Below are 19,165 nucleotides of genomic sequence, written 5' to 3'. Positions count from 1 at the left end.
AATCTTTAATGAACCAGTCATCGCAATTGCCTCAAATTGGGGACTTGGCACAGGAAATAATCAGATCTATGCGCCAACAAGAGTAGGGTTTCGCATACCAGAGACCTGTAAAAAGTGGACCGTGTTTATGGTTGATAATGGATCAGCTGTGAACTTAATTAAGTTTAGTGCATTAAATTGGACTACGAAGTTTGATCCGAAGGAGGTCACTACCTTGAGCGTTATTACGGCACACATCGTTCCGACCATAGGTACGGCAATATTAACCATTAATGGAAAATCCGCAAAATGCTACATAGTATGGAACAATTTTCCTATTGAAGAGGATGGAATGTTAGGCAGAGATTATTTGATCCACACTGATGCAGTGATTTCGTATTATCATAACAGCCTAATGGTAAATAGTGATGTAATCAACCCGATACCGTTTTTACCGAATGATGATCCCATTGACCGACTACAAGATGATCTGATACAAACAATGAGTATTAGAGCTCGTGAGGATGAAATGTCGGATATTGAAACTACAGTGGACCTAGATAGAGGAATAGAACGACTGGCTTTTAAGGAAAGCGCGACTAATAAGATTACAGATAGCAAAAAGAGACCGGCGGTTGGCACGGGAGGATATACGTTAGCACCAAGGACTCAGCAAGTTATACAGATTAATTTGCTGAAGAGTACGCTCGCAGAAGGGTATCTACCTAGAATAAATGTGGGCGACGAAAAAGTGTTTCTGGGGGAAGGCATAGTCATTAATGATCATGAGATCTGCAAGATTATGGCTATCAATACCCATGAGAGAGAAGTAACCATAGAAGTGGACCCAAAGGAAATTATTCCATTTGAATATTACAAATCGGAATTCTCTAGTGACACGAATACAGATCAGAAAGGTAGCCTTCAGGGATCACGGGCTATGAATCAACCCGAGAAACGGCGTAATCAATTATTGCAATTGATTAGAACAGGACACCTTAACTCGCACGAACTCAAGAGTTTTAAACGCTTATTGAAGAAATATCCGAATGTGTTTATACTCCCTGGAGAACCTTTACCATGTACTAACTTGATAGAACATGAAATACACTTAGAAAACAGAGTACCAGTTAATACCAAACAGTATAGGCATCCTTCTGTGCACCGAGAATTTATATCGGAGCAAATTAAAAAACGCTTAAGGGAAGGAATAATCGAAGAATCTAACGCACCTTATAACTCGCCGCTCTGGATTGTCCCTAAAAGCCCGGCGAGTGATGGCACACTAAGGTGGAGGATGGTCATCGACTTTAGAGAATTAAATAAAAAGACTATTGGTGATGCTTACCCTTTACCTAATATTGCTGATATTCTAAATCAGTTGGGAGGTTCGATGTATTTCTCGACGTTTGACTTAATCAGTGGATTTCAACAAATTCCCTTAAGAGTTGAGAACAGGGAGAAGACGGCATTTTCAACTTTTGATGGACATTTTCATTATATCAGAATGCCGGAAGGACTAATGAACGCGACAGCGACCTTTCAACGAATGATGAATGCGTTTCTGCGAGAACTGTTCAACGTAGAATGTTAGTGTATTTGGATAACGTGATAGTTTACGCTAAGAATTTACACGAACATGAAGTTAAAGTAGGGAAATTGTTTGAAAGACTTACCGATGCAGGATTAGTCTTACAACCGGACAAGGTAAATTTCCTACGTCGAGAAGTAAAATTCTTGGGACACATTGTTAGTGCGCAAGGAGTTCAGCCGGACCCTAAATGATTGAAGCCGTAAAGAAATTTCCAACGCCCAATGGAGTGAAAAGTGTCAGATCTTTTCTTGGACTCTCCGGATATTACCGTCGGTTTATCCAGGACTACTCGAAGATAGCCAAGCCTCTCAGTGTTTTAACGAAAAAAGACCAAGCATATAACTGGGGACCGCCACAGGAAGAGGCTTTCGAAAATCTGAAGCGGATGCTTTGTGAGGCTCCTATCTTAGCTTTTCCTGATTTTGAGAAGACCTTTACCTTAACCACAGATGCTTCGGATTACGCAATAGGAGCGGTTTTATCACAAGAAGTGGATGGTCATGAAAGGCCTGTAGCATATCTTTCAAGATTGTTGAATAAAGCGGAAAGAAACTATATTACCACGGAAAAGGAGTGTGTTGCAGTTTTATACGCAATGAATCAGTTTAGACCTTATCTCTTATGCAAGAAATTTACCCTGATTGCTGATCATGAACCTTTAAACTTTATGCATAATCGCAAGGACCCAGGACAAAGGCTAATGAGGTGGATGTTTAAATTCACAGATTACCAATATACATTCAAATATAAACCCGGAAAATTAAATTGCAACGCAGATGCACTCTCAAGGAACCCGATTAACCTGCAAGAGTATTTAGACGAAAAGGTTCAGAATGAAAAGGAGCTGAATGAAATATCCCGAAAATTCAGGTAATGATGCTAAAGCATAAGACTGAAGGAAAAGAAATAGATGAGAAAGAGAAAGTAGAGCCACGGGAATCAATTGGTAAACGAAAGAGGGCTCATACTATCTCGAATGAACCAAGGACGAAAGGAAGGCCTGTTGGGGCCAAGACGAATAAAGAGAAACCAAATTTAGATCACAGTACCATTGCTGAAAGAACTCGAAGCTAGAAGTCTGTGATAACCGCAGGAAAAACTCTCCGACTACCGAATGAACCCAGACCCGCCACATCTAAACTTAAATTGGAGGTTGAAAAAGGGGCCAAATTAGACAAGGATAAACCCCTACCCAAGAGGCCCAAGGGGCTAAAGGCGTTACGAAAAACTACATCGGATGCGGCAATAGATGATTCCAGATAGAAAACCGGTGAATCGGACAAGGAAACCTCGCCTAAAATTACAGAGCGGGAAGGAGTAACGTCGACTGATGAATCTACTATCGAAGTTGCCGTGAAGGAGGTCGATAGCAACGAGTTCGTTAAAGATTCATCTTTTGGACAATATCTACCGAGTGGACGACACAAACGGGTACAGGATATTTTAGACCGATTGGAAAGGGAAAACATTAGCGCCAGCGTTTCGGATTCTGATAGCGAGGTCGGATTGAAACAGGCAAGCTCCCCTCGGGGACCCTTGTTATCCTCGACTAGGATGGAGGATAAAGATCCGAAAAATGTCCAGGACAGTACGGATTACAGACCCCCGATAGAAGATCCGCGACATAGTGGGCTGAGAAAGGAAACCGAAACGGAAGGGGACAACTCAAGCGATGAAGTTCAGAGTGATAAATCGGAATTTACTGAACGAATAGAGCTAGAAGTTAGTGGACCTCAAACCAGCGAGAACTCTGGAGAAGACGATGAATTATCAGAAAATGAAAGTTCTACTAAAAGATGCGAAGAACGAGCCCCGGTACAGAGGACTAGTTTATCGGCAAATGAAGTGTGGGAATCGGCAGAAAAATTCGAAGCCAGTTTGCGAAGACATAAAAGTTTAGATAATGAATCGTACTATTGGGACGACATGGGCCTTGTGCGAGACAACCGAACCATAGAAATGCCTTCTCATTTCTCAGATAGAGACGAGCCACCCCAAGAACTACAAGAGACACTAGAGAGGCTTGACCTATATGATGAAATAAATGATACTGATGAGGTAATGGCGAATAGGATAACGAAGCTAGTGGAAGATTTGCAAAAATTAATGGAAACTCACCTAGAACACGACAGTGGCTCGGACACAGATCGCCCGGATGAAGATGAAAATCAACGTCTCTCGGATAGGACTAAGGAAGAAAGTCTCGAAAGAATTAAGGAAGCTGAAGAAACCTTAAGGCAGCCATGATATGGAGAGATATCAGTAACCCCAACTATTAAGACAGGTATACCGGGAGCCAGAAGTACTCCTATGGCTAAAGGACCTCGACTTATGGTAAGATTCGAAGGGCTTGAGGGTATACCCGAAGAGTCAGATCCTAGAAACAAGAGCCCTGTGAAATTACACTTTTCAAAAACACCCGTAGATGATTAATTTTTTTTTCCTGTTACCGCCGACAGGACCAATTAACCAATATGGAAGACCGGAAGACTATAAGAACCCAAATTCAAGCAGTGAAACCGGGAGCGGAAATTCTTCAATAGGACCTGCAAAGTATATCTTATAAAATAATGTAAGCACGAGCCAACAATGTTTAACCTATCGACGAGATAACATTGTACATTTTATGTCACGAGACTGTAATAACCAAACTGCTATCTCGAAATTATTAAGTGAAATTGGGTCCATAGACCTACGCAATATGAAATCTTTGAAACCTAATGTCGGACAAATACTAACAACCAAATATAAAAACCATAATATTTTCTCTGTAGTTATAAAAGACAGATATAATGACTTCATTACTGTAGAGGCTATAAAAGTCGGACTTACAAATTTGAAGAAGATACTGATTAAAGGAAATATAGTAAGTTTCCGGATTGCTAGACGAGGGAACTATACTGATGACCTTGAACCTGAATTACTAACAGAAATATTAATAAGAATTTTTGAGAAGAGTCCTATAAAAGTAATTGTTTGTTATGGGAACATGGTTCTCCCACCGGCAAACCAGCGGACGGAAATAATTAAAACGCTACATGACAGCCTAGTGGGTGACTTGAGTATATCCATATGCTTCCCCGTTATTATATATAACCGATTACGGATAAATATATACGAATACGTCCGATCGAATATTTCACGATCGCGGTATCGGGAGTCCGGATTCAAATCTACAGAGACTTTGTTATTGACGCGCGAACGGGACGGGGTGCCCGAGAGCCTGATTGCCGCCCGAGTCAAAGGCCGCTCAGCTGTTGAAAGGCCTTCGTACGGGACAAACTCGCTTCGCGCGAGTTGTCACCCATCAAGGTGAAAGACCGCTCAAGGTTCTGTCAACCTCCAAATTAATATATATATTAAGGAAAAATTATACCTTACGCATATAGAAACAAATATTAACCTACCAAACGAATAACATACTTAATGCGAATTTACCAAAATTGCAATTAAAGAGAATTTGAACCTTGATAACAGTTCAACACTACAGTTATCAATATGTGACGTGAGCAAGCCGTACGCTTGACCAGCGGAGCCGAGCGCGTTCGAAGTTCAGAAGCGTGGAGAGAAGGAAAAGAGAGAGTGAGAGTGGCCTATGCAGGTTTAGGCAGGCTTGCGACGCGTGACCGATAAGCGGCGCGTCGCTTGCCGCCTAAGAAATAGGTCAAGTAGAGATGCAAACGATGCAAACGAACGGCCGCGAGCGCGAAGAAATGCGTGCGCGAGACAGTTGAGTTTTCGGTAGTGAGTCGTAAAGAGGGAGAGAGCAAACGGAAAGAAGAGTGAGGCTCAAGGTTCATCAAAAGAAAGACATCACCGGTAATTTTGCAGCCTGACGTCACCAGCAACAGCCAGCTTGGGCCAGCCTTCGGCAACCAACCCTAGCTTGGTGTGGCGGCATCCTATGGACGCAAAGGGGTTGCCAGCGGCAGCTCTCTCACGAACAGCTTCGCCAACAGTAGCTTTTTTCCGAGTAGCCAGTGGATTCCCAGCCAGGTCAAGTCCTTTGTCTTTTAATCTCTCTGTCTCGATATACTCTCTCCCTCTCTTTGATAATACGGCAACGTGCGCGGTCAAGAAGGTAGCAAGGCGTTAACGCGCCGGATATCTTCAGGTACGAGTAGAAGGTCGCTCGGCCAGCGTACTAGTTGTATGTCGTCGAGTCGCCAAGGCGATCACTTGCCGGGCGTTATCGTTTCTTTGTTTAGCGTGGTTAGACTGGTTTATTCTTGTAAAGTGTATTTAGATTAAAATTTTATGCAATTGCGATAGACAAAGATTATGTACTCACGCGTTTGTTTAGTTATATAAAAACAAAAGAGGTTTCATCTGCGGAAACTCGTTTAAATTAATTTGTCCTCTTTCATCCTTTCCTCACAATTACTTTGAGCGAGAGCGCTCTACTTGCCACCTTTAAAAAGATTGGTAACGAGAGGGAAACTTTGTTACAAATAAAACTAGTTATTAGGCCGATATACGTGTTATATGAACTAAAAAGCCATAAACTCTAAGAAATGTAATTAAACAAATTCATGAAGTTATCATGAACATTTGTATATAATAAAAATAATTTGAAAAACTGCTAAGATTGACTTTAATCATTTTTGAATGATAATATTCGCTGCATTATTCTCATGCGTATAAGTCATTGAAAATGAGTAGATATATATAAAATACTTATAAGTCAATAACTACTTAGTATAATAAATAATTGGCTGTATCGGAACTGATAAAATTCTATTAATTAAAGTAAAATAGATGGAAATTTGCGACAGTTCATAGGCAAAACAGCGCTCTAGAATTTTTGATGTGTGGAAACAAAGACACTTGTAACTGAAGTAGTGGGATAAGATTCGCATTTCGCTATTATGTATAAATAGGTCAGCGTGCATCGTTTTGATCAGCATTGATCTGAGTACCACTCAAGCAGTTGGACTGAGGTTGAATAAATGACTGGCAACAGTCTTTGTTCAATAATTCTGTTTCTCTATTTGTCGGGTTCAGAACCTTGCCCTTCATCATAGTTTCGATCATCCCCGGATAATTATTTCTATCTAGATAGTATACTTCTAAGATTATTATTAAAAAATTATATTCGCATAATCAGCAATGGAGAGCGAGACTTTTTAAATGCCCCGATGCTGTGTGGTCTACGAGTATTTTTCTGCAGTGAGGGTAGAAATAATTGGCCCACTGTAACTAGTTATTGCTCCGAAATATTATTTTGGAGCGACTGCTAGTTGGTTTTCATTATTCATACAATCATCATCATCACATTCGCGTGTTTATCTAAAGATTTATTTTTTTTATTTTCGAGTAACAATTAATTAATAATATATGACTGAGTTCAAATTCTCTTTAAATGGAGGTTAAGAGCAAATATATTAAAAAATTTGTACGCGTTTGAATAGTAATATAAATTGAAACGTTACAATAGTTATTTGATTTTCCCGTCTCATGACGCATCCTCTGACTTTTATAGGTTTTCTTAATAGTCAATCAGGTGAGCCGTTTTCATCAGTTAGCCAGAGGTTTTGTTACAAGAGCAAAATTTTGAATGAAACAGCTATAATAATTGCAAAAATCGAGAAATTCTCTTACGCTTTTCGTAGGTCATGATATTGGAAACGCTTCGATTGCTTTTACCTTTTCTATATCGGATTGACGTAATATCGAATTAATTGATGATGTCTTCAAGATAAGAGGTTTCTGTTTTTAATCAGTCACACCAGCTTCCTATAATTTCTGAGCTACCTTATAAAACGCTCGTTAGTCTCTTCTATAGTTTCTCCAAATATAATTATATCGTTGATGAACACAAAACACCTATTACCTACTAGTTCAGCCAATACAGTATTAAGTATTTTTTGAAAAATCTAGGTAAATTAACCAGACAAAATGGTAAAAAAAGGAATTCGAATTGACCTATTGAGTGAATACTAAGCTGTTTTAAAAACAGCATTCGGATGCATCTTTACCTAATGAAATCCAGATTTGAGGTCAATAACATGATAAAATTTTGATTTAGCCGTCAGTTTGACATCGCGAGCTACGGGATTGTGGTAGAATTGAGGCGACCGACAGTTGTCGACCTGGAAGAAATCTTCTTTGGTTCACACATCCTCGGTTTGAGCCGCTACCTTTCTGACCGATGTGCTATCAGTTTGCGAGGAGTCTTCGCTGATCGGTCTGCTAAGGGTTTGTTGAGTATGATATCTTCGAGTTCGATTTCCTCGATGATGATTCTCCGGGCGCTTTCTTGCCACTGAGCCTCTAACGCTTGCTGATACTGTGCCACTAAGTTTATTACTGCGATGACAATACTGTCGACGGCCTCTCTTTGTCCTAGTCCTAGAAACGCTGCTGCTTTTCTTTCGAACTGCATCATTCACGTACTCTCGATTGGCTATCGACTGGTGAAAATGCTTTAGATCTTTAGCATGTATGAGGTCGTGCAGAGCTTCTTGGTGATTTTCCAAACAATAAATATTGTGCCCCGTAACTTCGCTAATTGTGAACGGGCCGGGGGCTACCTTGACCGCTATCCTTGAGCTGATTTGAATATAATGCGATTTTGGTTCAAAATTTAGTCGTTGATCTTGAACTTTGCTAGGCTTCGTTTAGCATCACAGTGTCAGGCATGTCGAGCTTGTTCACTGCTGGCTTTGTTGCTTCCCAGACGGATGAGAAAAGAGCTCTTAAATAGACGTTCGCCCAAATTTATGGTCACATTTAAGTTATTTCGCTCAGCCGAGGCGCTGTTTGCGATATCAGTGGAAGTAGTTTTGAGTGGTTTATTGCCAGCTGTAACTTAGCATGACCGGATATAGATCCGTCAGGTGTGTACTGCCGCGTTCATAGCGAATGTGAGCTTGGATAGCTTGTCGTGCCAGTTCCGATGGGAAATTTTCAGGAACGTCTTTATCATCGTCTTTAGAGTACAATTTACGCGTTCCGTGGAGTTAGCTTGAGGAGTGTATATCAGCGTAAGGGCGTGTTCGATACCGCAATTAGCCAAGTACTCGTTAACGGCATTGTTCTTAAACTTCATACTATTGTTGGACAAAAATACTTCTGGCGCTCCGAATCGTAATACCACTCGTTTGCATAGAGCCTTAATGATTATTTACCGATCAGCGCAGCGAATGGGTATACATTTTACCCACCGAGTTAGTGTAACGATCAACATAAAGATGTATTTGTGTTCCGTTGGGCTTCGTAGAAAGGGGCCCGTAAGATCTCTCCTACTACAACTTCACAGGGTTTTTCGACTTATCGCTTACCCATCAAGACATACGGAGGCATTGCTTAATTATTTATTGTTGGCAAATATCGCAAGCTTCTACTTATGCTTGCTTGTCACTGTAGTAGCCAAGCCAATAGTAAGATCAAGCCCGAGTTTTCTCGCACAATCTCCGAAATAATCGGCGGTGGCCACGTTATGAATCTCTCGTAAAACCGTATTTCGTCTTTCTGTTAGCATGACTAGCTTCCAAGTTTTTCATCGATTACTCTCTCCAGGTATTTGTCAGGGCGATGTACGTACAGTGAATCTTCCACCACTTTTTACTTTGAAAAATTTGACGGTTTCTTAGATATATCTTTAACCTTGGCCAGGTACCAAGAATCGAGGTAATTGTGCGTCCATCCAATCGTACTTATTTCGGTCCCTACAAGTTCGAAGGCTCGAAACAGCGTATGTGGCAGTATGTGAAAATTTATTTTCCGTATTTGATACAAACACGTGGCTCTGTAATTCAAGCGCTCAACGGGGTAGTCAAACAACACTGTTTTTTAAGCTCCTTAGCCATCTCAGGCTATTATGGTCGGTGACTATCTTGAATCGGTAGAGTTCCATATAAGACCTGAATTTTTGTGTGACACTATCGAAGAGCATTCTCGATCAGTAATAGAGTAATTGCGCTCGGGTGGCTTAAATACTCGACTGATATACTCGATAATATGTTCTTGATTATCGACGCGCTGCATTAGCAAGAATTGCTCCTCACGTTCTGGAGAGCTTAGACATAGGGCTGAGATCATTAATTTCTTTATAATGTCAAAGGCGTGGGCCTACGCGTCGCCTTAATCATAAGATTTCGTCGGTATTGTCAACTGAATCAGAGGCTCAGCTATAGTAATTAAGTTTTTTATGAAACGACGATACGAAGAAGTCATTTCTACAAATGTGTGCAGTTGCTTTATATTCTGCGGTCACTGACTCAATTATTGCGCATATGAGCTCAAGGTTGACTTCTTCCTTTGCATGATTGATAAGAAATCATAAATATCGAACTTCGGGCTTGCAAAACTTGCATTTTTCAAGGTTATAAACGAACTACCCGACATATCTCACGCGCGTTAAAACTAATTTGAGTTTTGCTACATGTTTCCGGAATGTCTTCACTATAAGTACGTCGTCGATATAAGCAAAAGAAAACGTGAAGGCCGTGATCGATCGGGACTCAAGTTTTAAATGGCCTTGGTGATACGCGCCACTGAGATCTAAGGTCAAATTGTATCGGACGTCCTTTAGCCTCCGCAATACGTTTTGTATAAAGAGTAACGGGTACGCGCTAGGTTCCATCACACTGTTTACAATCCGAAAATCAATACATATGAGATAGCTGATTTGTTTAACTAACTGATGCATTTCTTGTTTAACTTTGAAAGACACGGAGTTGTATTGTTGCTTAATTGGACATGCATCACCAACTTTGATCTCGTGCTCGACCTTTGTGCTCAACCCGATTCGTACGTTAACGTTGCATAACTGCGAGTCGATCATACGGCACGGCGCAAGTCCTCTCGGTGTTACTTGGTCTATGACTTGGTCTTCTATAAGTCTCATGGTCACTAGAATCGGAGTCGCACGTGCTTCTGCAAACGCATGTCTTTCTATAACGAGGGATTCTTTAAAGTATAGTACGTCCTCGTCGGGGTCTATCACCGTACCAAATTGCTTTATAAGGTTGACTCCCTAGATGTATTCATCAATTAGCGGTGGTAATAACAAGACGTGCGTGTCTTATCAGTAGGCGTCATCTCACCTACGGATATGGATAGCATAACGTATCTAAGAATTGGGAAGCTACGCTCTCACCATGCCTACCTGAAAGATTTTTACAAGTATATACTCATAGACGCTGACAATTGCAGCACGATACTGCCTATGATGATTGTAGATGATTGGAGGCATTCACGTGACGAATTCCTACTTTTAACTGGAGCCACCAACGAGTTTCATGCTTGAGCGCGTAGCTACACCATGTCAACTTGACTTAATTTGTCGCGTCTTGACTTTATCTGTTCGAGCGCTGCGCATCGTACGCCTGTGACTGACGCTCGAGCGATTTGGTGATCTGTTGATGAATTCTCGGGGTTCCAAGGGCTATGGATATTATTTTTGGCTGGTATTTCGCTCGATTCATCTGCTATAACTATCCAACCATGTAGCCATAGCCGATTCGCTTTTCTGTTGCCGGGCGTTATCGTGCTTACTGTAGGTGTATCTGGTGGTTCTAGTGTAGAAGTAGAAACTAAGAAGAGCAATCAAAAAGTTATTGATATCGTTGAATTGAATTGTTCGTGTACTCCTTTTCAATATCAATGAAAAAATCGTATTGTTACGCTACAAACACAAAATGTAAATCTGACCAAAGTAAAATATATTGGTAGACGAAAAATCATATCTAAAAGCTGAGAAGAGATCTTACAGTACAAGAAAAAGTACTGAAAAGAAAAATGAGTGACGTCACTCGTAAAAAAAGTAGAAAATTACAAAGCAGGAAGTTAAAACAGAATTATTAAAAATATCCCGAGGTCCATGAGAATCTCAAATTCAGAGCCGGTATGACTGGGCGGCCCAGGCTTGAAGTAGATCAATTTGAATTGCTTACTACAATGCACGAAATTGCGATGCATGAAGGAGCAGCTGATCCTCCACGTCGAACTAAATTTAAGCATCATTTTCGATTGTAATATGAAAAATTCGAATACAAATATTATTTGTTCTTCACATTTGATAAATAATGAATTTACAAATTCTCCTCTTTATATTTATAAAATTGCACATATCTTTTTTAAAATTAAAAATACAATTTGTAAGTTCAATAATAAAGTATCATTTATGAATAACATTATTTTTACTTCATCGCATATAAACAAATATATAAAATTTAACAAATACGATTTTCAAATTACAGCAATTAGAAGTTGTAAAATGTTAGCTAGTTTGACAAAAAAAGCTGCAAAATGATGGGTTCAAAGTTTCAAAAAGTGAAGTATATCTACGTCTTATTCCTCGTTGCGGAAAACACAGAAGAAGAAAAACGATATGTGAAAACTGTGCCGGTCAAATTCTATCTGTCAGAAGTAGATCATAATGCTAAACATCCTGATAGACTAATTTGCCAAGCTACCCTACTCGCCTTGGAAACGACAACATTGCTTTTAGGACCTGATCAAACAGCTTTTTTCTCCGTAGACGATAAATCAGTTCTAATAAGTCTTACAACATCTAAAAAACAACCTCCTTTGCTTATGCATTTAAATATAAAGTTTTACTTCCAGCCCACGATTGGATGATGACAGAGCGTCATAAGCTGATTTTATTTGTATATATGGGTGTCGTTATAAAACAAAATAGCGGTGAATGCCCGAATTCGCTTCCGTACTCGGGCCCTATCTACGTCGTTATTCAAAGCGGCAAACATTAACTCTTCGACTGCTGAAACACATGTATTGGATTTAGAAAGAGCTTTAGAATTGGATAGTTTTGAACTTTTTGTCAAATAGGCTGATGAAAGTATGAAATCAGTTATGATTATTACAACAGATGGTGGTCCAGACAATAAAACACGATATACTTGAGTCATTTCATGCATGATTCATCATTTCAAAAATTTCAATCTTGATACGCTTTTTATTGCTACCAGTAGATCAAATCAAAGTGCATTAATCGCGTAGAGACGCGATAGGTATAATTTTACCACATGACCACTTCAGAACACATCTTAACAGCAGCAACAAAACTCTTGACGATGAGTTAGAACTTACCAATGTTGCATTTGCTCAGTATTTTTTATAGATAGTTAAATGTAATGATCACAAATGTTGTGATTCATGGCGTAGTAGCAGGTGGTTTCTTTTAAAATCCAGATTTTTATCCCCTCCAATGTCTATTAAGCAATCACCTTCTAGACTACACATTCCTTCTTTCGATGAGATAATTGAAAATTTTGTCCACTTTTGCTACAATTATTACTTGATATTAAACCGAAACACAAAGATTTTCCGCAAATTTCATATGATCTATACTGTCGGTTCACGGAAACAAGCTCTTCTGTCTGTTACATATGAAACAACCGGAGCTGAGAATATTAAGTGGGTTGAGGAAGAAGTCGTAGGAGGAAAAACCACCATGAGTACCTGAATCAGCTGATACTCTTCCCAAAATTCGATCTTTTTCAGACTAGCTGGCAAGCTCTTAGATAAAAGAATAGCTTAAATACTATAATTTTGAATACATTCGTTCTACTTACAATGAGAAAATGTAAATTATATTAGTTTTCATAATATCTATAATGAAATGTAATATATATTTATTGTTTTTATCAAAAATAGATTTCGAATAAGAAAATCAATAGGGGTTTATTAAATTCGTGACATCCTTTCAAGGAGGTGGATAGTAAAAATGTGACTATGTGTAACATGTTTAAGATTATTTATGTTTACAAAATCATCCATTTAAAACGTTAAGCTGTCAGATATGTACATACTAAATTTTCAATTAAGTGATTCCAACTACTTCAAAAACTCCAAAAAAATCTTGATGTTGTCAAATTATGAATATTAGAAAAAATTTAAAAATTATTTAACTTCTTCAAAAGGAGGAGAAAATTTTAATTATACTTAAAAAATTCAATGTGAATTAATCAGCAATATGCGGCATATGCCAAAAGAAAGAAAATTTTTTTGAGAATTCAGCATAGCTAAGAGCACAAGCTAAATTAAGTAAAGTGACAAAAAATAAAAATATTTTGAAAATGGAAGAGTTATCGAAAAAAATTTTAATTGTGACGAAACGAAGCTCTATTGGAAAAGAATGACTTTTCGCACGTACAACACTTACGAAGTAAAATTATCTTCTGTATTTGAAGTGGTGAAAGATAGATTGTAATAAAGGCAGACAATTAGCTTGTTCCTCATCTGTCTCTCTCTCCTTCCATTTACTTTCGTTAAGGCATTGTGACCGCAATTGGGCACATTGTAAGAATGTCTCTAATTATAAACTTCTTTGTTTTAACTGCCAATACTTGTCGACGAGCGGGTGAAGAGGCCCGAAAATTTTTGGCAATAAGGAAAGAGAAACAGAGAAAAAGAGAGGGCGAGAAAGAAAGAGCGAGTGACAGGTTTAGACAGGCATGTAACGTGTGGCGTAGATTTTTAAATTTACAAAAACGAAGAAGAAATTAGAAAATAAAAAGATAATTCATTGTTTATTCAGCAGTATAAGTGATTAGCAGTAATCACAGCGCTTACTTTGTGTGTTTAGGCATGAGGCTGCAGAGGGAAGAAGCACGCAGGAGTTTCACGACTAGAATTTTCGTATTTCAAAAAATCGCGCATGCTATGCTGCGAGGAAATATACTCTTGTTACGTCCGGAATTTATCAATATTTAATTAAATTTACTTGGAAAATCCGCCTAGAGTAAGCGAAAATTATCGAAAAAGAAAAAAAGAAATAAAGGGAGAACCTGTAGTAGCGGCTACCCTTCGCTACCTTTCAAATTATTTCCTTTTATTTTGTTGATCTGTAGTCCGTCGCTTGCCAAGGAAATGATTGTGCCTAAAGCACCGCTCACGGCCAGTCACACTTCACAAGACGAGAAGGAATATCGGAAGTTTTCGGTTAAGTTGAAATTACGAATTTTCAGAAGTATCGACACCTTTATTAAATTAATACTTATACTTTGACGTTTACAAGAAGATTTAATGTTTCGGTTTTAAATGTACTTTTCTAATTTTAAAGATTCGACATATTTTACTTAGACTTTACGCGCACGTCCTTACTACTTCACTGTCGGTTACCGAATGTCGCAAGTCCTCCTGCAATCGAGGAAAAAGCTTCACGATGACCCGCCCATTGACATATTCAATGTCACCGGCCAATGGGCTAATTGCTTAATCAGCTTCGCGAGTCGTTGCATATTCCATTCAGCGAAAGCGTGAAAGAAGAGAACTGTCTCTCCCGCCTTCGCGACGTGCTTTTGTCAAAGCGCAATTAGACGGAAAGCTATACGCGATTTCCATTCTCCGCAGGAAACGGCATCGGCTTACATGTACATTTAGAGGTCGATTCGTACCGAAGTTGCTGATCGCGATGAACCGCGCAGTTAGCCGTTTGCGTGAGAAAAAGTAAAGGTCACTCGCAAACTGCTACTTCGGCAACATATCAGTGTCTGATGTCTGGCTTGCTTGGGACGTAACACTCTTTTGTCAGTGTTATTTTTCTAGCCCGAGATGGTACAGAAATTTTATTATTCTAGCAACAAGTTATATTAAACGGCAACCTCGATTAACTTGGCGCAATATATACACGAGTTGTAATTCTTACGTATGCCTAATAATACGATTCTTTCTCTCGAATGTATGCAAGGTTTTGTTTATGTTTAGCGTTCGTAGCGTTTCACGAAGTGTTGTTCTTTTTATAGTAGATACGTTCACGCGTTCGTAAAGTGGCTGGCTGGATTCGATAAGGAAATGGGTAAGAAGTAAAGCTAGTTAAAAGGACGATTCGATTCGTAGAATACTGTAGAAGCATCTAGGCTTTATAGAATAGTGAAGAAAATGCGCTCCCTTCCTTTAGGTAGTGGTGTACAGATGACACGAAACTTACAAGTAACTTTTCAGGTCAAGCGTACGTAAAAGAGAAAATTCGCACTCGCTTACCGTGGATTTAAAAATCATATACGCAAAATTTGCTTATGCAATTATCCTGAAGATCATTTGCTGACTAGTCCGCAGGACGTTTCGACGAAATATGCAGTCAAATACACGACTCAGGAGCTGGAATAGTGAAGCACAAGTGGGCTATTGCTGCAAGCTGATGCTAAATAGGCTTGCTGACGATTATGTCACCGGCTTGTTCCTTGAAACTGAGACAGACAGAAAACGATCTGGCGTCGAAAGCACACACGAGCTTTTTCGGAGCGTTCACAGACACTTTGTCGTCTTACACGTGGACAGCTCGACTACTTAGAATGCGCTTGTTTACTATCTGGTATAAGTATAACAGTATCTCCTTCCGTCATCCAGCGCTCGTCGCGCCTGCGCTCTGCTCCACTCACCAGTCTCCAACCAGAGTACGATTTGAATTGCAACGGAGTTATACCTGTTACACTGCATGAATATATTACTCTCATCGACTGGGTGGCTCATTATAAATGACGAACGACAAAAATTGTTCAGGACAATGGGGACAACAAATGAGAACCTTTATTTTTGACTTAATTTTATAAGAGCGGGAAATTTTACGTCCAAAATGATATCAAGTAAATTTTAGAAAGTCCTATCAAGTTCAAATCAAGGTTAAATACTGAAAAAATTTTATAAAAGCCGGTTTCTATCAGCTTTTCAGGATTGTACATGAGTAATGTTTAAGTGAGCTTATAAGCCAATTGTCCTGAGCACATTGACCTTGAGGTCAGTTTTCAAGAAAATGTGAAGGTCATACTGATTTTTTTAATGAGAACCCCTAATTTATTAGGGGTAAAATATTATTTTACAGTTGCCCCTTATCTTACTTTTATCGTTACCCAGAAACAACGACGTGGACGTAGTAAGAACTGTTTCTTTTGGTGTGCTTGTGTAACATGCTCGTTTATATTTTCCAACTTTCGCGTCGGAATAAGCCCAAATAACGTCGCGTCACAGATTATTTTAAGGGGAAAGGCCCGGAAGGCGTAATCGCTTCGTCGCAAAAATTAATGAAAGCTTTAGTCACTCGGCAATATCAATAGTCGCGATTTCTCTAACTCTAAGAGGGAGACAGGTTATATAAAATCATTTCTTGAATGGTCAATTACATTTTTATTCGAATTATTTACATCCAGGGCGTTTGACTTGTGCGTCAGGCAAAGTCCGGGCTAGTCTGTTTCGTGCGAATTAACGCACAGGAGACAATGCATCGCATTACAATATTGTCCCGCGAGTTCCCGTGGATTCAGTACGAATTCTGCGCACGCAACCACTCGTCCGCGTCCGGCCGATACGATGCCCAGAGAGAGAGAGAGAGAGAGAGAGAGAGAGAGAGAAATCGAAGCGCGCACCAAGAAAAGAAACAAGGGTATCTGACCTTAGGAGAGAGCGCAGTAGTGGAAGCTCACGTCCGTCAGCTCGACTGCTGTCCTCGAAGAAGGTGGACTGATTGGTCACGATGCAGTTGGTCCTCTTCTCCAATGTCTGGTGTAGTTCTTATAAGAGCTAGTGATCACGCGCTTCACACACCTTCACTTTGTCGCGAGGCTATTCCAGCTAATAATGACGTCGCTGGTCAAAGCCGTACTGCCCTCGTGATCTCGCATTTTCCGGCGACACTATTTCTCTCTCTCTTCTTTTTTCGTTTTCCCGCTCTCCTTTTGTCCTTCTAGTGCAAAGCATACTCGCCGATCAGAAACCAAACCTAAAACAGAGCCACATTGTGCATCGATACTCGATTCGAGTCAACCAAGACCGATGTGGCAGCAGCGAAGGGAAAGGCACGCGGAAGAGAGAGAGAGAGGCGAACAGGGCGAGCGAACTCAACGGTCGTTCCGCCCGTCACACTTGTTTAACGCGAGTTCCCTTTTTTCTCGCCTTAACTATTAATTTTTTTATTTCTTTGATTTGTAAAACTAAATCTTAATAATGATTTCCAGACGTTAAAACTGTTTCATTTGATTTTTGAATAATTTCCTTAAACTGCCCATATAAACTGTTAATATTATAGAAAAAAATAAAAAGCTGCCTTGTGGCTTTAATGAAGTATGCGATTTTACTAATTTTCATATTCGCTAAAGCTTTGTAAACTTCATTATTGTATTGAATTCGATGTATTCATTTACTAATATGTTTTCTCCGTCGAATTTCAGGACTAAATTCGCGACATACTGTACAGGCAGGTGCAACCGCGTTATTTTGTTGACACTTTCTTCAATATCGCTACTTTCAATTATTTCAATATTATTCTTCTAAACGGCTGGGTCGTAAGGCACTATTTACTTTTTGCCGTCACTACAAATATCTTGCTTATTAAAAATTCTTTTAATATTCGTGTACTCATTATAGTTAAATAAAAAAATTGCGATTCGCGTTAATTGTAAGATCTGAATGTACGAGCAATTGAACTTCGACGGCAGTCGTTACAACGAATTTTCTGTAGGAAATCCGACTTCCGATGTATTAATTAATTGAACCTATTACTACTATTCGTACTATGTGACGAGAAAAGGCAGTAAGCCTGTTTTTCGTTAGCCTCTCTTCCTCATTCTTCTGTTCTCGGCAATACCGGCCAGCGCTAGGCTCACAATAAGAGTGCGACTAACCATTGGCCTTTTGTTTCAGTGCCGATGATTCTATCTTTGAATCCGTAACTCCTAGATAACCTTTTCTGCAATATTTATTTATTCCAGAGTACTTTACAATCATTATATACAGTAACTAATATATTAATTAGTTCTTTTTCAAACATTCTTTCTTGTGACAATTAAGGCATTCAGATTTGATAATATTCACTTTGAATACCTTGAATTTTTCTTACTGATATTTGTCTCAATTGTATGTAATATACCAATTTAATTATGATGTACATTTTTCAAAAACTGACAATATTTTGAGTGTCTCGGTGCAAAAATGTATAAGTTGGATTAACCCGTTTTTATGAATATATCTACTAGTAGGAATAGCTATTTTGCTGGCATAAAGACTAGGAAAGTTGCGAAAATGCTTTTGTTACTGATAATATGAATTCGAAATCCAAATTATCTCATCAAATTTAAAGAAATTTTTAATATTCTTTATTCGTCTTTATATACTGTGAGGAGAAAAAGACGATGAAAAAAGTCTGTCAAACGTAATGATTTCTAAGACAGATAAATATATCAACAAAAATATTTGTATGAAATATAGAAAGAGAAATTAAGAAAATATCAGGAAAATATGATGTTTTATTTTAATTATTTGTTTATTTTAAGTTCTGAAATGAATTTGTACACACACTCATATCACCCTATCCATTTTTAGGATATACAGAAAACATTTTTCCTTCTATTGCTACTTGTTATTGTTGGCGAGTTCTTTGCTGCTCCTGCCATTACATTAGCAGATTCTGCTGTGATTACCCTTCTTGGCGAAGATGCAGACAGGTAATAATTTTTACTTTATCAGATCAACGTATATTTTCATTCCAATTTATTTTAACATATACATGTCTAATATATTTCATGTAAATTCTCTAATTTACAGCTGTTTCATCGAGTTTTCATACATATTACATATGCACTCTTGATTTGACAGAAAGTTGATCAAAATTAAATCATATGTTTTTACAAT

At 38.8% G+C, this 19,165-nt stretch overlaps 1 protein-coding gene across 1 annotated transcript in view; it reads left to right on the top strand.

The window, feature by feature from the left end:
- Positions 1-19,165, top strand: part of LOC131672542 (major facilitator superfamily domain-containing protein 6) — a 671,294-nt gene that overhangs the window by 344,971 nt on the left and 307,158 nt on the right. Inside the window, exon 4 of the mRNA XM_058949841.1 lies at positions 18,857-18,978. Coding sequence (XP_058805824.1) covers positions 18,857-18,978 — 122 coding nt within the window. The remainder of the gene's footprint in view (positions 1-18,856; positions 18,979-19,165) is intronic.

The sequence above is a fragment of the Phymastichus coffea genome, unplaced genomic scaffold (genome assembly GCF_024137745.1).
Source record: "Phymastichus coffea isolate CEN01 unplaced genomic scaffold, Cenicafe_Pcof_1.1 PCOF00012, whole genome shotgun sequence".
NCBI lineage: Eukaryota > Metazoa > Arthropoda > Insecta > Hymenoptera > Eulophidae > Phymastichus > Phymastichus coffea.
The sequence above is the reverse complement of the archived record's forward strand: the minus strand, read 5'-3'. Positions and strand labels throughout refer to the sequence as shown.